Source organism: Furipterus horrens, unplaced genomic scaffold, assembly GCF_987537825.1.
Source record: "Furipterus horrens unplaced genomic scaffold, mFurHor1.1.pri manual_scaffold_11, whole genome shotgun sequence".
Taxonomy (NCBI): Eukaryota; Metazoa; Chordata; class Mammalia; order Chiroptera; family Furipteridae; genus Furipterus; species Furipterus horrens.
The window spans coordinates 18835481-18860108 of record NW_028327181.1 but is presented as its reverse complement, the minus strand read 5'-3'; the positions used below and the strand labels follow the sequence as shown (position 1 = coordinate 18860108).

At 52.1% G+C, this 24628-nt stretch overlaps 1 protein-coding gene across 6 annotated transcripts; it reads left to right on the top strand.

The window, feature by feature from the left end:
* The first annotated feature begins 664 nt into the window (after nt 1–664).
* PPIL2 (peptidylprolyl isomerase like 2) lies at nt 665–23709 on the top strand. 6 transcript variants are annotated; one of them, XR_016514225.1, is made up of 21 exons: nt 665–786; nt 3377–3426; nt 5483–5528; nt 7818–7880; nt 8857–8908; nt 10062–10113; nt 12443–12534; nt 13347–13436; nt 14429–14504; nt 15251–15411; nt 16533–16608; nt 17013–17119; nt 17525–17614; nt 17882–17915; nt 18524–18641; nt 20207–20263; nt 20909–20981; nt 21089–21151; nt 21234–21373; nt 21583–22381; nt 23184–23709. XR_016514225.1 is itself a non-coding variant. In XM_090292293.1 (21 exons), the coding sequence occupies exons 1-20, from the start codon at nt 755–757 to the stop codon at nt 21677–21679; spliced, it is 1569 nt and encodes a 522-aa protein (XP_090148419.1). In that variant the 5' UTR covers nt 665–754; the 3' UTR covers nt 21680–21705; nt 22607–22877. The 6 variants fall into 6 exon arrangements, 3 of the variants coding, with proteins under 3 accessions (XP_090148419.1, XP_090148418.1, XP_090148417.1); XR_016514226.1 differs by lacking the exon at nt 23184–23709 and adding an exon at nt 22884–23049; XR_016514224.1 differs by lacking the exon at nt 23184–23709 and adding an exon at nt 22607–22877.
* Nucleotides 23710–24628: the final 919 nt, after the last annotated feature.

Genomic DNA, 24628 nt, shown 5'->3' with positions numbered 1-24628 from the left:
ATTTTACTTTGAAGAGACATGTTAAGTTTGAGATCCGCGGGTACCCAAGTAGAGATCAGGAGTCTGGAGCACTGACAATTTAGTGCTGGGAGTCAAGGGTTACAAGTGGTACTTAAAGGCATGATCACTCAGTGCTTGAGTGTTGACCGAAGTCCAGGGCTTAAGCTGGGATACACAAACGTGATTTGCTCGAGGGAAGGGTCAGTCATAAGAGACCAAAGGGATCAGTGAGGGCTTTGGGCCACTCAGAAGAGGGTCCTGGAGGCGGTGGGCGCTAAATGGATGGAGAGAATGAGAGGTGAGCGTGTACACAGCAAATGTGGACGTCGCTTAGGAGGCACCTGTCACTGAGGGGAGCAGAGATGGGGCAGAAGCTGGTGGGACTTTGGGCTACAGGCAAACTTTTTAAAGGACCCGAGAACACAGGTCAAACCAGGACGGGTTTAAGCTGGATGGCACTGGGTAGGGGCTGGGCGGGTGGACAAGGCGCTCTGGAGAGGGCCTCGGAGAAGATGAGGCTTCGAGGCGGAGGCAGCTCAGCTCCGACAGAACACAACCCCAATTGAGAACTTGGCCCAAGAACCGACTTCGCCCGCCGAGTGACATCCTTGTCTCCAGGGACCAGAGTTCCCGGCATGCCCAGGGCCCGCTTCCGGAGCGGGACCCGGAAGTAGTTAAGGAGTTCGGCCGAGACGCGGCTGACCAGGTTGTTTGTTGACGATTTTCAGAACTCGCTGGTCCTGCCTCTGCCGCCATGGGGAAGCGACAGCACCAGAAAGATAAGATGTAAGTTGCGCCGCAGTCAGGAGCTCCTGGCTCTGCTTGAACCCCGCTCTGCCTCAGTCCCCGCCTGTCCCGCAGTTTGCGGTGCCCCGCTCCGCTTTTTCAGAGCTGGTCCCCAGGGCTCCTCTCAGAAGATGCTTCCTCTCGGAAGCTTCCGCCGCCCTCCTCAGGCAGGGTGATTTTACCCACAGCCGCCGAGGTCTCTCGGGATCCTGGCTTTGGAGGCGTTTGCCCCGATAGACCGTAAGTGCCCTCACCTGGGCCCGGCTTTCCCACCGCCCCGCGTTCCTCGGACACAGCCCCTTCGACTTCGCTTTTGCCCTGGACCACCGCGCTGCCCACTAGCGAGCTCTGCTCCTGAATTAGCCCCTCTCTCGAATGCACATCCTGTCTCTCCCGGTGTGCTGGTTCATGCCTCTCCGCCTACACAGATGCTACAGAATCTTCCAATTTAAAACAAACCAATCTTGTCCATGTTCCTCTCCAGCTGCCGCCGTGTTTCTAACGTGAAAGCAGCTGTGTCTAATTGCTGTTTTCTGCTGCCTCTTGAAACCACCGAAGTGGTTTCTCCCCCGGCACTCCTCTGGTCCAGATCGCAGGAAATTTCTTCCTTTTTATTTTTAGTTTTTGGTTCATTTTATTTTTAAGTATATTTTATTGATTATGTTGTTACAGTAGTTCCAATTTTGTCCCCCTTTGCTCCCCTCTGCCCAGTACCCCCCTTCCCTTCAGCAATCCCACCACACTTAGTTCATGTCCATGTCCATGGGTCGTGCATATAAGTTCCTTGGCTTCACCCTTTCCTATATTATTATTAATTTACCCCCGTCTATTTTGTACCAACCAATTATGCTTCTTAGTCCCTGCACCATTTCCCCATTTCTCCCCCTCCCCCCTCCCAGCTGATAACCCTCCAAATGATCCCCATACCTATGATTCTGTTCCTATTCTGGTTTGCTTAGTTGGATTTTGTTTTTTTTTTGTTTAGATTCAGTTGTTGATAGTTGTGAGTTTGTTATCATTTTAGTGTTCATAGTTTTGATCTTATTTTTCTTAAGTAAGTCCCTTTGACATTTCATATAATAATGGCTTGGTGATGATGAACTCCTTTACCTTTACCTTGTCTGGGAAGCACTTCATCTGCCCTTCCATTCCAGATGATAGCCTTGCTGGACAGAGTAATCCTGGTTGCAGGTTGCCTTTCATTACATTGAATACTACTTGCCAGTCCCTTCCTGTCTGGATGAGTATTTCTTCTTTATAGCTTTGTTTCCTGGACTTCGATGCAGTTTGATTTTCTGGAACTTCTGGTTGTTTCTAGTTTTGAGGTAGTTGTGTTCCTTCTTAGTTGTGGAGGCAGACGCAGCGTGTCTGTCTATGCCTCCATCTTGGCTGGAAGTCACTCCAGGAACCTTCTTGTTGCTAATCTAGTGGTCAGTTCTCAGTCCTCATTTTGTTCAGCTTCTCAACAGCATATGACACAAGTGACCACCTCTCTCCTTCCTAAGCCCTTCTTCAGTACTTGGGACACCACATGCTCTTTATTTTCCGTCTACCTCAATGGCCTTTCTTTTCTCAGTCTCCCTTGCTGGATCCTCCACCCCATCTCCCAGACCTCACAGGTCGACGTCCCCTAGGTTTCTTCTGTGTTTACATTCTCCATGGGTGACCAGTCTAGTTTTGCAGTAGCCAGCTGCCTAATCAACATCTCTACTTGACGTCCAATAGACATCTCAAGTTTAATATGCTCCAAATGGAACCCTTGTTTTTCCGTGCCTGAGCTGCTCGTCCCCCATTTTCCCTATCTCAGTTTGCTCAGGTCAGAAGTCTGGGAGTTTGCCTTGGTGCCTCTTTCCCTCAGTAGTTTTCTCCTCCAGTCCATCAGTAAGTCCTGTTGACTCTTCCAGGAACTCACCATTGTCTCTCCCGCCAATGCCCACCTAGGCGGAGTTTATGTCAACTCCTTCTTGGACCTTTATAGTCATCTCCTGATTGGATTTCTGCTCCCTCTCTTGCTTGTCCCTCTACACGCAGCAGCCAGAGGAATGCTATGAGGACTTACATTAGATCATGTCAAAGCCCTGCACCAAACCCTCCAACAGCTTTCCATCCAGCTTACAGCAAATCCAGAGTCCTCACGTGGCCTGCAGGGCCCCTCATGATCTGACCACCATCTGTGTCTCTTTCATCTCCTGCCACATGCCCCCATGTACCCTGTTAATAACTTCATCCTTCTTTGACAACACAACAGCTTTTCCTGCCTCATAGCTTTTATATGTGACATGTCTGCTTGGTCCTTCTTCCTGGAAAGCCCTTCCCCCAGATCTTCACATGGGTAGCTCCTGCTGATCATCAAGTTGTTTGTTAATTTCAGCTCATTTTCTCCAGAGCAAAGCAGGACTGTCTGTATTTGCTTACTTGTTTGTCTATCCCATGTCTATTGTGGTTATCATTATATCCTGTCACATAGTAGGTGTTTACAGTATTAAACATTTGCTGAATGAGTGAAATGATTTAGTCATCCATTACTTTGAGAGACTCTGTGCTCTTTACAAATGGGGTGGAAGTAAGATTCTCTCTTTCTCTCCTTCAGGTACATTACATGTGCTGAATACACTCACTTCTATGGTGGCAAGAAACCAGGTAAGGCAGGAAATCCTGTTCCCCTTAGCATGTGTAGGGGTATAATTAAGGAATGATGTCTTTACAATGAGCCTGTAAAAATTAACAGCCCTGGCTGGATAGGTCAGTTGATTAGAGTGCGATTCTGTTACGCCAAGGTTGTAGGTTCCATTCCTAGTCAGGGCACATAAAGGAATCAAATCAATGAGCGCATAAATAAGTGGAACAACAAATCAGTGTTTCTCTCTCTCTCATTCGCTCTGTTCCTTCCTCTCTTTAAAAATCAATAAATAAAAATATTTAAAAAATTAACAACAAGAACATGGAAACTATAGTAGACAAATGGGCTGAGGATACAGACAGTTCAGAAAAGAAGTACACCGGAAATATGAGAAAATGTTTAATCTTGGTGTATTTTTTAAAATGTAGGTTAAAATAACGTTCTTTAGCAAGTTAATAGGTGCAATATACTGCGTTTTATTGCACTTTGCTTTATAGCGCTTTGCAGGTATTATGTTTTTGAGCAAGTCTAGGCGTGGTTTTTCCAACAGCATTTGCTCATCTTGTCTCTGTCACATTTTGGTAATGCTCACAATATTTCAGACTTTTTAAAAAATTATATTTATTATGGTGATCTGTGATCTTTGATGTTACTGTTGTAATTGTTTTGAGGCATCATGAACCATGCCCAGATAATACAGCAAACTCAATCAATAAGTGTGCGTTCTGACTACTTCTCTATCTTTCTTCCTCTTCGTGGGCTTCCCTATTCCCTGAGATACAACAATATTGAAATTAGGCCAATTAATAATCCTACAATGGCCTATAAGTGATCAAGTGAAAGGAAGGGCTGCCCTCTCTCACTTTAAGTCAAAAGCTAGAAATGATTAAATTAGAAAGACATGTGGAAAGCTGAGATAGGCTGAAAGCTAGGTAGGCCTCTTGCACCAACCAGTTAGCCAAGTTGTGAATACAGTAAAAAGTTCTTGAAGGAAATTAAAAGTGCTACCCCAGTGAACACACAAATGATATGAAAGCAAAATAGCCTATTGCTGATATGGAAGAAGTTTCAGTGGTCTGGCTAGAAGATCAAACCAGCCACAACATTCCTTAAGCCAAAGCCTAATTCAGAGCAAGGCCCTAATTTTTCAATGCTATGAACGCTGAGAGAAGTGAGGAGGCCACAGAAGAAAAGTTTGAACGTAGCATAGGTTGGTTCATGAGATTTAAGGAAAGAAGCCATCTCCATGACACAAAATTGCAAGGTGAAGCAGCAAGTGCTGATGTAGAAGCCGCAGCGTGTTATTCAGAATATCTAGCTAATGAAGGTGGCAACAATAAACAAAAGATTTTCATGTGGATGAAACAGCCTTATATTGGAAAAAGATGCCATCTAGGACTTTCATAGTCAGTGCCTAGCTTTAACGTTTCAAAGGACAGGCTGACTATTGTTAGGGACTAAAGCAGCTGGTGAATTGAAATTGAAGCCAGTGCTCATTTACCATTCTGAAAATCCTAGGGTCCTTAAGAATTATGCTACATCTACTCTGTGCTCATAAATGGGACAATGAAGCCTGAAGGGCAGAACATCTGTTTACATCATGGTGTACTGGCTGTAAAGCCCACTATTGTAACTACTGCTCAGGAAAAGAAAAAAAATTCCTTTCAAAATATTACTATTCATTGATAATGCACCTGTTTACTCAAGAGGTCTGATGAAGATGTACAATGGAATTAATATTACTTTATTTTATTTTATTTTTTGAAGTATTTATTTATTTTTAGAGGGAGGGGAAGGGATGGAGAAAGAGAGGGAGAGAAACATTGGTATACAAGAGCTACATTGATCCATTCCCTCTCACACGCCCCCAACTGGGGACCTGGCCCACAACCCAGGCATGTACCCTGGCTGGGAATCGAACTGGCAACCTTTTAGTTCACAGGTTGGCACTCAATCCACTGAACCACACCAGTCAGGGCACATGAACTTTTTCTTAAAATGTAATTGAATTGTTGGTAGGAATACATACAAGAAATTTTTACAAAATAAATTCTCTCTTATTTTTGTTCTAAACAGATATCCCACAAACAAATTTTCGTCGTTTACCTTTTGACCACTGCAGGTAAGAGTTTTGAGAGTTTAATTTTCCCCTTGTAATCATTCTCTGATACTCAGTTATTTGATAGTGAATCTGATCCTTGGAGATGCAGATATGGGTCTGTGTGTGTTCCCCCACCCAGATCTTCCCTAAACTGGGAGAAGGTGACCTAACAGAACTAATGATTATTTTTGTGTATTCTGTGCTTGTGTTTACAAGTGACAAGCGCATTGTTTTTATAACCTCATTCTTCCCTTCCAAGGTAGGTAGACTCTGTTGTTAAGCATGGGCTACAGTTGAGAGGGTCAGTGCTTAGAAGAGTGAAGTCCCTTACCTCACTCACATCCAGGAAACAGTGCCACTGAGGCGTAAACCTGCGCTCTATTCCAGGCTGGTGCCTTTCATACTGAACTTTTGTTCCAGAGTCTAAGTAGTAATAGCAGCAGCAATAGCCATAATACCGTGAGCCCCTTCCCCCTTCCCTGGGAACGCAGGTCACCAGTGGAGCTGAGAAGGGACCCAGCTTTAGAGCCACTCAAATGCTTCTTCCCACCGCAGTTGGTATGTGTATGAACAGAAGCTGGGTCTGCTGGAAAAGTTGGACTGGGACTATTGAACCCCAGCACACTGGGGACTATGGGGTGTGCAGGTCTGGTGGTCGCCTTGAGCCTGGTTTTCCTAAGTTTGAGCCATGGTCCTCTCTGCCCTGTACACATGCATGTCTGCACAGCATTCCTCCCCACCCCCCGAGTTCTCATTCCATAGTCTGGGTGAGCCTTGAGAGCTGACAAAACTCTCCTGGTAATCCTGGTACCCCAGCTGAGGCAAGTCAGCCAGATACCACAGGGTGGCAAGGGCTCAGGAAAGGCCACTGGATCTGCCCAGGGATCCCCAAGAGGCTCCCATGCAGTGGTGAGTGAGGGCTTTTCCCATTCATAGCACTTACTATGGGACGGTGAACAAATGAGACCCAGATGTCTGGCTGGATTTCTCCTCACCCCCAGCCTTGTGAGAATGTCTTAGATTGGGTTTGAATTGGTTTTATGGAAATATAATACTTCCATCTTTGGTTCCCAGTTCCTCCAAGAGGTCTCTGATCTGTGTCTCACCCATTTTGTAACTACATTAGGTTCTGGGTAAAAATGTGCTTTGAGAATGTGCCTGTTAGGTCCCGTTTGGGAGAAGGTATGTATACATTTCTTGCTGCTTGGACCTTGGTTTGGTGTCAGATCCTGCTCTGGTTGGTCCCCAGCAGCATTCACAGCACCACTAGGTTAGAGTAGACTTTTGGGCCAGAGAGAGGGCTTCCTGGGGCAGCATCCAGGTAGGTACCCTTCATGCTGCTAGGCTTTCCAGGTTCCAGGGACTGACCCTGCTAACCAAACTTATAGGTGACCGATGTATAAACAAGCCAGGTCAGCCTGGGCTCATGATGGCTAGTGACAGAAATACCATGTAAGAAAAAAGGGTATTGGCTTAAGGAAGTCCACCAGATATGGTCTCTCTTCCTCTGTAGGTTCTGCTTTTCTTTTCTTTTTAAAAAAATTGATTTTAGAGAGAGAAACATGGATTTGTTGCTCTGCTTATTTATGCATTCATCGGTTGGTGCTTGGATGTTCCCTGACCAGGGATTGAACCCACAATGGTGTATTGGGATCACACTAACCAACTGAGCTACCAGGTGGCAAATAACCTGTGGTGGTCTGGGCCTCTGCAAGTTCCTCTACCCTCACATCCATGTGTTAAGAGAGTTAGAACTTACCCTGGGCTCCTGGGCCCTCAGATCTTGCCCGAATCATGTGTCTGCCCCTAGGAACTGTGGGGAGAACTATGTGTACACTCTGTGGTCAGAAGCAGGCAGGGCATGCCCAGACCATGAGAGCCCCACCAGAGTTTCTTAGGATGGGCGAGGGCAGTTCTCAGTACAAAAATGTGCCTGCCTATGCCTGCTATATGAGGCTTTGGAAAATGAATTCCCGTCCTGCCTCTCCCAGGTCACTTCCAACGACCTCTTTTGTGCTTGAACATGATCACATGTGTATTATATATCACAGCACAGGGTGTGGAGAAGGCTAGGCTGAAGTTGTCCCTAAGTCCCCTCACCACCTCCTGGAACCCTTGCCTGTACTTACTGGTTTGTGCTGGGAGATTTTGAGGGGCAGGGATGTGGGGGTCACCTCTGTGTAGGGGGGCATCAGAATTGTTGGATGAGTGGCTGAAGGAGGGAGGGGCAGAGGGGGAAATCACAGGAAGCATGTTGGAGTGGCCTGGCCAGTCCATTGCATGACCATGAGTGACCATGTCCTTTCTCAGTCTCTCTCTGCAGCCCTTCAGCTACCCAGTCTGCACCCCTGAAGGCGTCGTCTTTGATTTGCTGTGAGTTCTCTCTTGACTTTTGAGCTAACAGGGTGAGTTTGTTGATATCCACTCAGGAAGGGAATGTGGGGCCAGCTGGAGGGCTTGTGGTTCCAGGCAGTGCGAAGCAAGGCCATGCTGAGGTCCTAGCAGCCTCCAGAGCCCTGGTTGGGCCTCTTGGGGACCCAGGAGGGACTGCAGGGCCTCAGAGGTGAAGCAGCAGTGCTGCTGTGACCTCTGGCAGGCAGCTTTACTGGCAGGTGCTAGTGTCTCTTTTTGGAGTGGTGTTGACCTCCCCTCAGGTGAGCCCTATTGTTCTAATTGGCACTCGTGTTCTTGTTTTGGAATGTTAATGAACAAAATATTTTTCACTAATGAAAGAGTCATAATTAAGGTGTGTCCTTTCCAGTGCTGTATTTTGAGGCATTATGCTCCATTTTATGTTCCAACATAAGCCAGCTTATATAATTTTCTCACATTTCAGACTTATTTTAGCAAAATTGGCAAATATTTCAAAGGAAAAATTTACCCTAATCACACTATTTGGGATAACCACTGTCAATATTTAATAGTTATATTTTTCTGTGAGTTTACTTGTGGTAACATGGTTGAGATAATACCATGGAGATAGTTCTGGATCCGTTCTTTATTCAGTCATAATGAGATCTTTCCCCCCCGTGTCATTCAGAATTCTCTGGCAGTTAAAATTTTGATGGTGGTCCATGATCTCATTTTATGGATATATCAACATTTATGTACATCTAATTTTGCTAGTTTGTGTTTATACATAACTGTAATAAAAACTCTGAACATACTTTGAAACCACACCTCCAGAAGTGTCCCCCGCTTCCTTTGATGAGGCAAAGGCGTCCTCCCTTGGCTCCTGCCAGCAGAAGTGAAGTGGAGCCGCGCCCTCCACAACTGTCACCAGAGGTAGCCTCCTGGGCTGTGTGCGGCACCTGCCCATCACACTGATGCTCTGTTCTCTTCCCTTCAGAAACATCCTCCCTTGGCTTAAGAAGTACGGGACCAACCCCAGCAATGGCGAGGTAGGAGTTGTGCAGGAGTGTAAGTGATGGCAGTGAATGCTGTCCTGTCGCCTGTCCTTTGGTTCTGTGGCTTTTGTGTACACACAGGAGTGGCAGAGGACTATTCATGGGGCATAGTGAGGGCACTGTTTTCTCTCTACCCCTGTTCCTTTCTGGAAATGCTTCTTACAGGTTCACACAGGTGCATGGTGTACACCTTTCCTTGGGCCATGGGTTGATCAGCTGTGTTGATCAGCTGCGTGAACTCCTGTGTACTTGGCTTTTGCACCCCATGGTGTGTTGGGGATCCTAGTGTGTCAGTGCATAGAGCCCTGCCTTGCTCTCCGGTGGCTGTGTGTACCCTCGTGCGGGGGTCCTGGAGGGGATTTGAAGTCACCTGCTGTTGCAAACAGTAGTCTGGGAACACCCTGGTGCATGCTTCTTTGGGCACATGCAAGTGTTGCGCTGGGACGGCTGGGCCAGGGGGTAGATGCATTTTCTGTTTCGGTAGCTACTGGCAAATCTCCTTACACAGTTGCACCATTTTAAACTTCGAACAGCAATGTGTAAAAGAAAATGCCTATTTCCCTATACCCTCAGCAACACTGGCTATCATGTTTCTTGGATTTTTTTGCTACGTAAGGGCAAAAGTTTTTTTAATTTGTGTTTTTTTTGTTTGTTTTTTTAAGATTTTATTTTTAGAGAGAAGGGAAGGGAGGGAGAAAGAGAAGGAGAGAAACATCAATGTGAGGTTGCTTCTCGTGCACCCCCAGCTGGGGACCTGGCCCACATCCCAGGCATGTGCTCTAACTGGGAATCAAACCGGTGACCCTTTGGTTCGCAGGCCAGTGCTCAATCCACTGAACCACCCCAGCCAATGCTACATTCACTTTTTAATTTCAGAAATAATCAGTGCTTGCCATGAAACTGAACATCAGAACCTCTGGGCTTGGGGTCAGTTTGCTGGCTCAGAGGCTGGGATTCCATTATGCAGCCTCCTTATCTAGACTAATCGCCATGTTCTGGGGCCCCTAGGTCGGCGCCCGTGCCTGTTCCTCTTGTGAAGGCTTGGACAGTCAGAGGCTTTTCTAGTCTGCCAGTGTCACCCAGCCTCCGCAGTTCTTCATATCAGCACTTATTCATCATTATTAATTATGAATTCTACTTCTTTCAGAAACTGGATGGGCGGTCCCTGATCAAGCTGAACTTCGCAAAGAATAACGAAGGTAAGGGATCTCTTCTCCAGCCAACTCAAGGACTGGCCTGCAGCACCCGGCTGCTGCCTCTCACCAAGCCCTCTGCAGGGCCAGTCACTCCTTTCTGATCAGGCTGACTCTTGCTCTTAATTTCTCAAAGATGTGACATAGTTCTTTCTTAAAGGTCCAGGTAGTTTTTAATGCTGAGGTGGAGGGATGAAACCTTGGGTTTTGGTTATTTCTTCCCACAGAGACCATTGGGCTGTGGGGCTTTTGGTGGCCTTTGTGAGCATAGGTGGCCCTGTGGCTCTGGTCTGCTCATGGCTGCAGACAGAAGCTATGCTGGTGAGAGGCCCAGGGCAGGCAGCGGGGCAGTGGGCTTGAGAATCTGATGGATTTGCTGAGTGGCTCTTGGGCTGGGCTTCTCCTCACCACTGGTCGTAAAGCCCGAGCCCAGCTGGGGCCCTCCTGCTTTATATCCCTGCACACCCTGTCACTGTCCAGATACTCTAGCTGAGGCAACCCCCGAGGGCCCTGGCCTTGTTCTTGGTTCTTCTCAGGGCTGGCATGGTTCCCTTGGCCTGTGCAGAGGCCGTGGTCAAGGCTGGTGTCCATGCTTACTGGGTGTGTGCGTTCTGGGGGGATGCTGAAGCACCCGAGGCTGGGGGCCTGATGGGCCTCAGTGAAACAGAAGCACAGCACTTCAGGGACAGTCCCTAGGGGTCTGGGAGCTCCGCCAGCCCTGGTAGCCGAGTGCTGTGGACTTCCCTGCTTGGAGAGCAGCTGATTTGGGGAGGCCCACAATGTGCCTCATTCAGCAAATATTTACTGAGTGCCTACCATGTGCAGAGAGTAGAACAGGCCAGATCTCTCCTGGAATGAAAGGAGCTTACTTTATAGTAAGGGAGGAAACTGGACAACAGATCACTGTAGTGTGTCAGATGCTGCTTTAGCCAGGGACAAAAATAAAGCAGGGGGAGGAAAAAGGGGGTCATAGGAAGACTCATGGACAGGGTTTGAGTGGAAATATGATGGGAAGGATGAAGGGAACCATGGGGTCAAGTAGGGGGAGAGCATTCCAGGCAGAGGGCACAGCCAGTGCAAAGGCCCTGAGGCAAGTCTGGGCACAACCAGGAGTCCTGTGTTGCTGGAACAGTGTGAGTGAGGGGTGGAACCAGAGGCTGTAGTCAGGGGTCTAGGGTAGAGGGACAGGGTGGCCGCAGGGGACTCGGATGGGAGCCAGAGAGGAGAAAGGGGATCTGTCCTAATTTTTGCCCATTAACAACTTTGACCTAGCAGTCACCTTTTATTTATTTATTTATTTTGCTTTGTTTTTAATTGAAAGTTTCAGACACATGAGAGTAGATGTGTGTGTGTAGGGAGGTCTCCATCACCCCATTTTAGTTCCCATCTACTCACCATTGGTCTGATTTTATCTGTGCTCCCACTCTGTACCTGCTTAGGTGATTTTAAAGCAGATTCCAACATCATATCATTTCATGCTTAAATATTTCAGTGTGTATCTCTAAAAGATAAGGACTTAGCCCTGACCAGTGTTTCTCAGTTGGTTGGGCATTGTTCCTGCAAAGCAAAAGGTTGCCAGTTTGGTTCCTGGTCAGGGCACATGCCTAAGTTGTGGGTTTGTTCCCAGCTGGGGCACGTACGAGAGGCAACAGGTTGATGTTTCTCTCTCACATCAATGTTTCTCTCCCTCTCTTCCTCCCTTCCTCCTCCAAAAATGAATAACAAATTTTAAAAAAAGATGACTTAAAAAATAATAATTACAGTACTACTCTAACACCTAAAAAATTAACAGGAACTCCTTAACACCATTAACTATTTAGGTAGTGATCAGATTTCTAGAATGCTTTTGTAAGTTTATATAGTTTTTGTACCAAAATTATTTAAAAGTTCACACAAATACATGTTGTTGATACCTCTCAGTCTAATGATCTATAAGTGTTGCTCCTCTTTGCATTTTATTTGTTGGGACTTAATTGAACAGGCTCCTGGCCACCTGTAGGGAGTTGGTGGGGCAGGGAGCAGCAGGAGTTTGTTGCAATATCCCAGGTGACAGGGTGTGGGGATGTGGCAGGGTCTGAGGTGGAGGAGGAGGCTGCCGCAGTGTCGCCGGTGTCGGGCTGTGCCTGATGGAGCAGACACCTCTGAGGAAGGCCACACAGGGGTTGGGTCTTGCAGGATGAGCAGGAGTTTCCTAGTGGTTTTAGAGGAGGGGGCTTGAGCAGCCGGCTGTCCCCCTGGGCCCTGCGCTGGGCATACTGCTGCAGGGTTCCGCTCCGCCCTTTCTCTGACCTCTGCCTTTTCTCTGTCTGGTCTGTCTGCACATGCCTCTCCCTAGGGAAGTATCACTGCCCAGTGCTGTTCACCGTGTTCACCAACAACAGCCACATCGTGGCCATCGGGACCACTGGCAACGTCTATGCCTATGAGGTATGTGCTCAGCAACTGTGTCGCATAAAGGCTGTCTAGGTGTGTGCTTCTGGGAGCCCTCGTCTGGGCTCTGGGATTGCCCAGGGCACAGCTGGTCCCTGTGGAGCTGCCAGCACAGCCTACAAAAAGCAGGGCCTTCCTGTGGCCTCTGGACCAGAAACCTGGATAGTTCTTTTGTACCCAGGGTTCCTCCCCACAGTCATCTTCAGTGGAGACTCGTACAAGTCAGGCCCTGCGAGGGAACCTGTGCTCTGAGGGCAGGCTTTAGGACTTCGAGGGGAGTCCTGAGCCCCCCAGTTTCCGAAGGAGTCCCTAAGAGGAGCAGATGTGGTGGGCAGGTGTGGGAAGGGGAGGCCCTAGTTTCCACACGGGTCCTCCTCCCAGTGTACCAGCAGAGGGTACAGACAACGGGGGCATGGGTCCCATGTCACGGGGAGGCCTTCTCTGGGCTGTTTTCATGCCTGTCCCTGGCCATTGGCAGGGTCCCTGGGTGACACCCTGCTCGAGTGTGCATGCATTTGGAGGGACTTGGTACAGACGGGTGACCTTGCTGAACCTGTCTGCTGATGTGTAAAATGTGTGTCACGGAATGTCCTATGAGGAACATCGTTCAGGGGGCTGAATTTGAGTTCCTGGGGCTCAACCAGCTTCACCCACAGTGGCAGGGTCGTTGCTGTGAGCTCGCAGTCAGTGCGCGGTAGTTCTGTCCTTGGTCTCACTGCTGGAGTGGTCCCATTGTCTGGGCGGGCCATAGGCTCCCAGGGCTGGGTTGGGGACAGGCACCGTAACAGCCGGCTTCCTCCTGGCTGTAGGCAGTGGAGCAGCTGAATATCAAGGCCAAGAACTTCCGAGACCTGCTGACCGACGAGCCCTTTTCCCGGCAGGACATCATAACCCTCCAGGTGGGTGTCCCTGCCCCGTTTTTCTCAGGAGGGACTACCCGAGAACCTTGGCTCAGCTCCCCTCTGCCAGCCCTGCCTCTCCCCCTGGCTTTGGTGGCTTCCTCCCTGCCGCCCGTCTGGTGCGATGCCCCAACTGCTGCCGACACTGCTCCCCCTCCTGCCCTTGCCCTCAGTCACGGGGGCCCGCGCACAGGCCGCCTCCCCCGCCTGGCCGCACGACTCCCCCTCCAAGGCCTGTCCCTGCCATGTCAGGACCCCTCATCTCTGCCCCCAGAGCCATCTCAGCATCTGAGTGGCCTCTTTGCAGGCCTGGTTCTCCTCCCACCCTCTTGAGAGTTGGGGTGGTGTGTGCTTTGTACCCCAGCATTGGGCACAGGGTACCCCTGTCGGTGTCAGAAAACCCTGGGTGAGTTAATAAAAGCATGTACTTAGAAGATCCGGGAGTGACTTAGGTGGGGTCAGTCCCTTCTGTGGCTTTCTCATTCTGTTGGAGGTTAGTACCCATTCCCTCCATGGGGGTGAGCTGGCTGTCCCCAGGCCTGAGAACTTGTGGGGTCTGTGTCTGGCAGCCACGCTGAAGGTGGGGAATAAGGGCAGCATGTGAGAGGCCTGGAGGTGGGCATGTTGTATCTGCCCATGTTCCCTTGAGAAGACTCTGTCTGTCCTGTGGCTGCCTAACAGCAAGGGACTCTTGTCAGTGTGTGCCAGGGCGAAGTGGGTGCAGTTCGGTGAGCAGCTGGCCATCTGTGCCATCTCTGCCCCACCACTGCTCGTGGCCCTTCCTGGGGCAGAGCCCTCTCCTGACCCCTGGCACCCGTGTTCCCTGCTTGACCCACTAGGCCTCCTTGCAGCTGCAGGCGTCTCCCCTCTGGCCCCAGGACCCTCATGCCACTTGCCTGTCCTTTAGCTGCCTGGGGCACCCACAAAGCCACAGCCCAGGGCCCGTCTGTACTGTTGGGCTCCCTCTGCTGCACGTGTTTTTTTTGCCACAGGACCCCACCAATTTGGACAAGTTCAATGTCTCCGACTTCTTTCATGTTAAGAATAACATGAAAATAACAGACCCAGGTACGAACAGCCAGGGGTGGTCTGGGTGCCAGGGGTCAGGGGGAAATAGGAGAGAGCTTTCTGGGCAAAGCCCCTGCCTTCCTGCGGCCAGAGTCTCGATCAAGTCTAGATAGGTCTGGCATTTCCCAAGCTGATGTCCAGCTTCTCCTGTGCTGAGACTGGCAGGATGACCCTGACCTACACCTGCCCATAGGGGGCCTGATGTGGTGGGTGCCAGCCAGGCCTTTACACCTCAGTGTCCACAGCCTCATGCGGGAGAGGCCTGGGCACTTCGTTCTCCCCATTTGAGACTTTGCTCCAGGTACCCTCAGGGCTCCTTCCTTGGGCAGGCCCTTAGGTGCCCGGATAGGGCCATCTTTGCTCCTCAGAGATTGTACCTGTTATCTCTGCGGGGACAGGTGGTTAGGCAGGGAGGTGGGTCCGTGAGGGTGGTGAGTGCAGGTCCTGCTCAGCTAGCTAGGCATCGCCGGGGCTGTTTGTGAACACTGTTGGGGACAGAGACCAAAGCCGACTCCAGCAGACGCCTTGGCGGGTAGACTGCTGCCCTTCTGCTGTTCCCTCATCCTCTCCCTACACAGTCCTTTCTGGTTTGTAGCGACTGTGAAGTGTCACTGATGGAGGCTTGGCCTGTGTCTTGGTCTGGGACTTCTGCTGGTACAGTCAGCTCTGGCCTCTTGCCACTGTCATGCACCTCTGGGGACATTCCTGGGTGCCGAGCTGCTCAGGGCTACCATGCTGTTTTGTAGATGAAGAAAAGGCCAAACAGGACCCGTCTTACTATTTGAAAAATACAAACACCGAGACCAGAGAGACACTGCAGGAACTCTACAAGGAGTTCAAAGGGGATGAGGTCCTGGCAGCCACCATGAAAGTCCCAGAGAAGAAGAAGGTGGACAAGCTGAATGCCGTGAGTAGGTGGAGGGCCACGGAGCTGCCAGCTCAAGCCACCCTGCCTGTCATAGCCGCTTGGAGTGGTTCTGGGGTACATCTGGAAGGGAAGCAGCTGGACCCCAGAGCCAAGGTGCCCCTGGGGGCCCAGAGGACAGCTGCACTGAGGAGGCTTGGGGTGACAGATAGGTGTGCTGGGTCCACGCAGGGAAGGTGGCCCCAGCCATGAAGGGTCTACAGCGTGCTCTGGCCCTGGCTGGGGAGCCTGGAACAGGCAGGCTGGGTGGATAGCTGCCAGATGGCTTTGGTGGTTCCACATGACACTGGCCACAGGCATGCAGGTCTGTGGGAGGGGATGTCCTGTGGGGTGCGGAATCACTGCCTACAGAGCTGGTCACTTGCTGCCCAGAGCAAACTGAGGGAGAGATGGTGGGGGCATTTCAGGGGTGCTGTGCTGCTGAGGGGAGGGGACAAGTAGTGCCAGGGGCTGCTTGGACCCCCACCCCCCCCCCGCCCTGGGCAGGAAGGCTCAGTCTCACAAAGGCCAGTAGTTGGACCTGAGACCCTCAGTTGGTAGTGATGGTGCCAGGATTTGTGCCTTGGTCTGTCAGGCCCAAAACTGCCCCTGCCCCTCTCTAGCCTGGCAGCTGGGGCTGTGGGGACGGGGAGGTGGGGCTCTGAGGCCCCCTCCTTAAAGAGGTATTCAGGGAAACTTGCAAAAGGAAAAAAACGTCTGTTATTAATTCACCACTCTAACACAATAGCTCTTAGCGTTTTGGTGTACTTCCTTTTGATGGGAAGAAATCCCTCCTTTTATTTTTTTCTTTTGCCAGGGATGAAAAATATTTATGGGGCTTATGTTCCTGATTAAAAATGCAATGTGTTTATTGTAGAATCTAATAATTTTCAAAAAGAAACTAGAATCCCTCATTCCTCTGGGCCTTAGGGAAAGGCCAACCAGGCTGGGCTGCCCTGTCCCCCATGGGGCTCCTGGTGATATCTTTGGGTGGTGGCCAGGGACGCCTTCCTGGAGGGGAGGCATTGAGCAGGGGTCTAAGCACGGGGACAGCTGGCTCCCACGTCCCTGACCCACCAGCCTCCTAGGGCGCTGCTGATGTGCCTACGTGGTTCTCTCGGCAGGCCCACTATTCCACTGGGAAGGTCAGCGCCTCCTTCACCTCCACCGCCATGGTTCCAGAGACCACTCATGAAGCAGGTAGCTGCCTTCGCTCCTCCCCTACCAGGGGTGCTGCTTAACAGCGGCTGAGGTGGGGTCCCCCACTTTGGCCTTCTCCCAGGCTGCCCACGGGCACCTTAGCCCTCCACCAGGGCTGCCATTGTCTTGTCCCCAAGCCCCTTCCCTTGTGTTTTCCACCTGTCAGGTCCCAGCTCTCCCCCCGCCCCCCCTTCTCCTCCCCTCTTCCCTCCGGTCCTGGTCTAGGCCTTTCCCGCACACCTGCCTTAACTGCTGAGCCCCTCCATGCCCTCTCCTGTGCTCAGCCAGGGCAGACCCCTGGGCTTTCTTCAGAGCTGGACCCAAGTTCCAGGCCTGGTGCCTGGAACAGGGTGTGGCTGTCTTCGGGTTGAGGGAAGGCACAGAGTTCAGGCCTCTGCTTGCAGCTGCCATTGACGAGGATGTGTTACGCTACCAGTTTGTGAAGAAGAAGGGCTACGTGCGGCTGCACACCAGCAAGGGCGCCCTCAACCTGGAGCTGCACTGCGACATGGTGGGTGTGGCCGCCGTCCCCTCCCCCTGCCCAGGGTTGTTTCCAGGGTCTTGAACATGGAGCAGCACTTAGGATGGGCTTGCAGTAGAAAATTCTGTCCTCTCAAAGGTGTGGAGCCCCCCTCTTCCCCCCTCAGAAGAGAGTGCCAGCCACGTGCTGTTTCCTCTGCCTGAGTCTGGGCGGGCAAGTGTACACCTGGCCTACCCCCCCACCCCCCGCACCGGCCTCCCTACTTGTCTCCCCCTGTGGCCCTCACTCTTGGGCTCGGTGGCCACAAGTTCCTTGTTCACCGTGTTCGGGCTGGGCAGCTGACCCCCTTCTGCTGCACGATCAGGGCTTGGGTGGCATTCGTGACCCTCCCTTGACTGCTTCATGCCTCATAGAAGTACCTGGGCTATTTTGCAGACACCAAAAACCTGCGAAAACTTCATCAGGCTCTGCAAGAAGCAGTATTACGATGGCACCATCTTCCACAGATCCATTAGGAACTTTGTGGTGAGTGACATGGGTCAGCACTGGCCTCACAGGGCCAGAGGAATCCTAAAGGTCATGACTTCTGTCGTACTTGGGAGCCTCTTCTTGGGCAGGTACCCAGCCGGGCTACACGGGGCTTGTGCAGAGATGTGGCTTGAGAGGGCCTCTGTCCTGAGAGCTCAGACCCCTTTGAGGCCACTTGGTGGGGGGTGGTGGGTGGTGAGTGCTTCTGTCAGTGGACAGTGGGCAGCTGCAGAAGGGCTTGCTCACTGGGTTTTCTCCCTGCAGATCCAGGGGGGTGACCCCACTGGCACAGGCACAGGTAGGTTACTGGTGCTGGTGCTCCCTGGGCAGCTGTGGGTGCCCCATAGGCTTTGAGGGGGTGGGTGGGGGCTGTGCTAAGAGATGTGGAATCAGGTAGATCAGCCACCAGGGTGTTGTGTGACCTTAGGCATGTCCCTCTTTTCTCATTTTGAGATCCCCATAAGTCCTAAATGGTAAGACGGAAGTGGGAGCATGTTGTCTCCACGGGCCTCCAGGGTTTCCACTTCTGTCCATGGGCCAAGGGATGCCCAGGGAGTCTACAGCAGAGGGAGGCTGTGCCCTGCACCACGTGTCTGGCTGTCCTCCCACTGCCTCCCAGAGCCCCCCTCAGTGTGTCCGCCGCTTGGGCCCAGGCCCACTTCCCAAACTGTGTGGGTAATCAGTAATGACATGACTTTCACCCTTTACTCCCTGTTCTTAGGGTCAGGCCCCTTGTAGGGGCTACAGGGGCCCTTGGAGCCAGAGCTGTCCTGCCCCAGACACCATCCTAGCAGTGCCCAGTACTCCTTGAAACTCAGCGTAGGTTTCTAGAGCTGGGCTGCACCCTGCCGGCCGCACTCTGCAGGACCCAGTCCTCCTTGCTGCCAGCCGTGCTTTCTGTTCCAGGCGGGGAGTCATGCTGGGGAAAACCCTTCAAAGATGAGTTCCGGCCCAACCTCTCGCACACAGGCCGGGGCATCCTCAGCATGGCCAACTCGGGGCCCAACACCAACAAGTCTCAGTTGTGAGTTGCTGGGTGCCTCTGGGATGGGCCTGGGAAGAGGCCCTGGGGCCCCCTGCAGGTTTCCCCTCAGCTTTGCCATGAAGGTTGTGCTCCACCTGAATCCAGTCGAAGCGTGCAGCATCCCTTGGGGGGATGGTGCACTCACGAGGCACAGACCAGATCTGCCCAAGCGCAGGTGTGGGCACTTACGTGCAGAGCAAGTCAGGCAGCGCTGCATCTGGGGCACGTGCCTGAGAAGGAACAGATGTCAGGAGTTCCCAGGAGATGCAGAAAGGCCTCCTGGGGGAGGTGCCACACGAAGCACGTGGGGGTGGGCCTGGGTGCCCAGGCAAGGGCCGCTGTGCAGGAGGGGCTGGAATTGAGGTCTGGCTAGAGCAGCCGTTGGTTGTGGTACATATATAGCAATGCGGGTACCTGGTGAGGGGACAAGAATTCTGCTTTGAACGTTTTGTTAGATGCCTGGGACACCCACCTTGTTCCTAGTGGGTGTAAGTTTTGGTGCCGAGAGGATGCAGGTGGTCAGGCCTGGGTGTCCCCGTGTTCAGATGTAAAGGCGGCTGTGGGAACCCACCAGGAGCAGGCAGGGAGAAGGGCAGCCGCACCCAGCCCGGTGCAGGTGGAGGGGTGTCTGTGAGGCTGGGAGGAAGGGCGCTCCTCTTCAGATGTTCGAGGCTCCCGGCTCCCCCCCGCCCCCCTGCTACATTTCTGAATAAATCAGGCTCATTCCTGACTGGATTCTGTTCCTCGCTTGCTAGTCCTGCACCAGCACACTTGATTCCGCAGGAGCCCCAGGCTGCAGTGAGGCAGGGCAGGGGAGGTGCCATGGGGACGGAGGCCGCTGGGGGTGGTGCCATCGGGTGGTTTGGGTGGCCGCTTTCTAGGGTGTTTGATAGGATTCACCTGTCTGGCTTTTGGGTGTTGTTTCGGTGGGGGCAGGGGTCCCTCTAGTTGGAAGTTTTCTCAGCCAGCCATAGTCACCCTTCCCTAGGAGCTCTGTGATTTTGTGCGTTTCATTATGGTTTTATTTTTAATCCTTAATTTATGAACTCTTTACTCACTTTTTATTAGGTGGTTTGTATTTTTCTTGCTAAGAGCTTTTTAGATAAGTCATCTATATTCCAAATGATATTTTAAATATTATGTATTCCAGTATCTCTCTCTAGTTTCTAGCTGTACTTAAGGGGGTCTCCTGGAAATTCTGGAAGGCTTTATTTTTGTGTTACATAGTTGTTATTTTTGTATGTGAATGTGCACAAAGCAGTTTTACTTCTTCCAGTTGCGCCAGAGTCCCTTACTGACTAATCCCTCCCTTTCCAGTTGAATTAAGAGACTTGCCGTTGACGAGTGCAGATGAGATTACCCATCTGAGCTCTTGCCTTTGTCAGGTTTAACTGGTCAGCCCCAGGCTCGGGGCTTCTTCTCTGGGGAGCCCCCACAGGGTGGAACCCTTGTATACAAAGAACCCCCTAGCTTAGAGGGGCCTAGTTTGTGCCCAGCAGCCTTGGGGGACAAGGTAGGCAGGGGCAGGGTGATAAGCCTCACGCTCTCCCTGTCCCCCTCCCCAGCTTTATCACCTTTCGCTCCTGCGCGTACCTCGACAAGAAGCACACCATCTTCGGGAGGTAAGAGAAGTTCCTACATGAGGCCTGGGGTGTCAGCGAGGTTGCGCTCCTTCCCTGGCTGGGCCCTCACTGCCCTTTCCCCAGGCCTGGCCCTACACTCCTTTGTCCTCTTGACTGTCCCTGGCAAGGCCACAGCGATGCATAAGTGGGGACTTGAGGCTTCTATGTTGGGCAGCGGACCTTGGCTAGGGAGAGGAGGCCAATTCCAGCCCTGCCTGGTGGCTATCATGCTGAGCCAGCACCTTGGTTCTCCTTTGGATGATCCCAAATCACACGTCTGGGCCACTTCTTTCCATCCTCTCATCCAGGGGTCAGCAGACTTCTCCTGTGAAGGCCCTAGTGGTATCTCCAGCTTTGTGGCCTCACTGTTTGTCACACTCCTCAGCTTTGTGGTTGTAGTGGAAAAGCAGCTGGACAGGTGGGAGCAACGGGTGCTGTGTCCTAGTAGAACTTTACTGCTGGCCACTGGAGTTGCTCTCAGGCTGCTCCTCTCCTGGCCAGTGGGTCTTTCTAAATCCAGTCTGCGCCCTTGTCTTGTGAGGCCTTCATGGGCCTGTTCTCAGCCCCTCTTCCTGGCATGCCAGGACTTGGCCTTTGAGGGTACCTTGAGCCAGACATTACGATGGGCCCCTCTCTCTGCTACAGAGTTGTTGGGGGCTTTGACACACTGACAGCCATGGAGAATGTGGAGAGCGACCCCAAAACCGACCGTCCTAAGGTATATGCCCTGGGAGAGCAGAAGGGCCACTCCGCAGGCTCGGCTGGGCAGGCATGGCGGCTGTTGTCTCCCGCCAGCCCTGCTCACTGGCCTCCCCCTGGCTGCAGGAGGAGATCCGCATCGACTCCACCACGGTGTTTGTGGACCCTTACGAGGAGGCTGATGTCCAGGTGAGCAGGGTGCAGCCACCGTGTGGGGTGTCCTCTGCAGCCTGAGGGGCTCCAGGCCAGTCATGACCCTGCTCCCCCCCAGATAGCCGAAGAGCGGAAGAAGACGCAGCTCGAGGAGGCTGCCCCAGAGCTCACAGAGAAGAAAAGCCAGCCCAAGGCGGGGAGCCAGGGCCCCCCGACGTACCGCCAGGGGGTGGGCAAGTACATCAACCCAGCAGCCACGTGAGTGGGGTGGGACCTGGTGTCAGTTTTCACGGTGCTTATGATCCCAGCAAGGAAGCAACAGGCACTGGGCCGAGCAGTGACTGGTGGTGGGAGGCCTCGGTGCAGGCTGAAGAGGTCACACTCGGGGTGGGGGTGACGTGGACACGTGGCTCCCATCTCAGGGCCTGGCCCCCACAGCAGCTGGAGTCTGGCTCTTCTCTTCCCAGGAAACGTGGAGCAGACGAGGAACCGTCAACCAGTGCAGCAGTCCCCACAGCCAAGAAGAGGCCCAGCCGGGGCTTCACAGACTTCAGCTCGTGGTAGCAGCAGGCCTGCTGCTCTGGGCCCCGGTAGGGACACAGCGCTGGGGTGTATCCGTGTCGTTGGGGCTTCTGCCCCCGTGAGCCTGCCCTCTGGACTGCGACTCAGTAAAGCTCTTGTCTACTGCCTAGGTCCCCTTTCCTGGCCCCCGGAGCCCATGGGCCTCCTCATCTACCCCAGGGCAGACTGTCCTGGCCCTGTTGGCAGGCCTGGGCCCAGCCAGAGCCCATGTCTTGGACCACCAGGCTCCGGGCCTAGGCCTGGGAAGAAGGGCTGTTGTCTCCTGATCCCGGGTTTCTTAACCACCACCCACGTCCATCACTTCTTGGGGCTGTTTACTCCGTGTGGTCCTCGGCCAGCAGCATCACCTGGAACTTTGTTAGAAACAGATTCTCAGACCCCAGATCTTGTGACCCACAGGCTGAGGTGGGGCTCTGAGGTCTTTGCTTTGACAAACCTCAGGGACTCCTGATGCTGGTTGTTTGAGGGCCCTGAACTAGAGCCTTGATGATATTTCCAAAACACTTTTCTGCTCCCTCTTGCTTGGGTTTGTTGAGCCCACCCCAGCGTGGACCATGGGCAGCTACAGCCATGCTCCGCTGTGGCACCCTGCTGGGTCCTCCCTCAGGACTGACCACCTCTGTGCCTCGGGATGGTGACGGGACCACACTCAGGCAAGGACAGCTGGCTCCTGCTGTTCCTGATGTACGTGCAGAAGGTTCCGCAAGCCGGCACACCCCCTTGCCCACCTCCTCTCCTCCCCCAGGGCCCCCCTTGTGCTCAAACACTGACCCTCAGCCCCAGCACTGAGGGCTTTCGGGTCAGCTGTACCAGCATTTGCTAACTTGAAGATCCCTTCCCCTGAGTCTATAAATGTCTTCAAAAAACGTACTCCTGCCTGCCTGTCCTTGTTTTCTGCTCACTCTGCAGCCTGTGCCAGCCCAGCTTCCGTTCTCCTGACCCCAACACTGCTACCTCGGCTTTCCTGAAGTGCCTCTGCGGGAGCGTGGGGACAGTTGCCTCCTCCCACAACCCCCGTCTCCTCTAGCCCTGGACGCTGTGAGGGTCACCGCTCACCTCTCACGCCATCTCAATGCCTGCGATCCTCCCGTTGGCACAGGCCGCCATGCCCTCCTGCTCATCACGCACATCCCCACAGATGCTGAGCCCTTGTCCCAAAGATCACTGGCCCATTATCTTGCCTTAGGACAGAGACTGGCTCTCCACTGTGCCGAGAACAAGCCTGTGTCCCGCCTAGAGCCTGTCCCTCCACAGTCTCCCTGCCCCCTGGCCAGCACTCCTCCAAGCGTACAGCTGAGCTCTCCCTGTGGGCGCTGCTTGCACCAGCACTGGCTCCAAGAACCTGGCTCACGGGCAGGTTGGGTGGGTGCAGCACACCAAGGGCTCCTGGACTCCTTGGGGAGGGGGCTGGCCCTTCAGCAGCTCAGAAGCAAGAGGTGAGTGTAGCTTAGCTGAAGCCCATAACTACGTGGTTATGCTTTCTCAGGCCACGCTCACAGGCCCCAAACAGGTGGTGAGCCCGGCGGCCAGCGCCCCAAAGGCTATTTCTGCACGCGACAGCACAGGACGAGACCCCTGACCCCTTTGTTCAGGGGGCACTGTGCAACACCATGGCCTTGTTCCTCCACATCAGAGCAAAGCACCCAGGACACGTGCTGCGGGAAGGGAGACACTGGACATTGGAGCTTTATTTTTAAACCTCACACAGACAAACAGAACTGAGGGCTGGACAGAAGGAGGCTGAAGGAGACGTGTGCTCAAGCTTGGCAGGTCTGCTCCGAGGGGCGGACCTTCAGGCCAGTCCGGACTGCAGCCCCAGAGCTGCCCCACAGCCAGTGGACAGGACAGCCCAGAACCTTTGACAAATGAGGCTTTACATTTCTGTAGGTGGTTTTGGAGCTTAAATTGTAGTTGTCCAGAAATTAAAACCACTTGCGTTTTTTAAGTACCTGGTGAGGTCATCAGGTAAATTAAAGGACTTCTGAAAAATTCCCATTTCTGATCCTTGTTAATAATATCTGACAGATGCCATCAAGAATAAGTGCTAAGGTATAAAAATACTATATGTATATATAAAATGGCAACAAAACTAAACCACATTTCTAAAGCAAAGGTACTGTGCCAGAGGACGTGGCCTAGTTTTATGTTAAATGCATTTATAATCCTGGAATCACCTCCCACTCTTCTCAAGGAAAAATATTTTAAATAAATAAGTGTCAGGATGATAATTACTATTTAGGATTTTAAGAGGGTGGAACATTCCAGCACTTTACCAGCATGTCTAGTTGTGGTCTCGTGGGTGTCCTTCCCTGAAGCCAGCTCATTTTCAGTTCATTTGGTTTCAAAAGGAGCTTGGGTTTTGCAGAGACAAAAAAGTGGTAAGAGTATTTCTATCAGTTACAAAAAAAGAAAAAGAAAACACAAGTCATAACACCACTAGGAAAAAAGTTTTGATGCCATCACAAAAGACACTACAAAAACCAAAGTGCTCAAATGGAAGGAGCAGTAAATTTGCCCAGAACATATAAAAGCTTTAGATATAAGTTTAGTATATACAAAAATTGGTTGGAAGAATTTTATAGAGTCTTCGGGTTAAGCGAAGACCTTATGGAGAAGCACTCAGTTGCTGCCCTCAGGCCTGCAGGAGCTGTCACAGCCCTTGCCCTATTTCCCCGGTCCCCGGTGTCTCCAGAGATGGCACTGAAGCTTGTAGTGGGACCAAACTGAGAGGGGGAATGTCAGTTTAGGCCAAGTTTTCAGAAATTAGTACTCACTCCTCAAGGAAGGTGTCCTTCAGTCCCGTCCATATTTTCACTAAGGACTGAGCTGCCGGAGTTGGCTGTTTCACATGCCCGGGCACCAGTGAAGCATCTTCTGATTTTGGATCACAGCAGCACGTGCCATGTGAGTGACTGAGGCCTAAAGGCGCCC

Bases quoted from the DNA above. Each gene is read 5' to 3' on its own strand.
- PPIL2 (XM_090292293.1), top strand. From the start codon at position 755: ATGGGGAAGCGACAGCACCAGAAAGATAAGAT. The intron at 14,505-15,250 runs GTACGAACAGCC...GCTGTTTTGTAG, and splicing joins CATGAAAATAACAGACCCAG to ATGAAGAAAAGGCCAAACAG. The intron at 17,916-18,523 runs GTAGGTTACTGG...TTTCTGTTCCAG, and splicing joins CCCCACTGGCACAGGCACAG to GCGGGGAGTCATGCTGGGGA.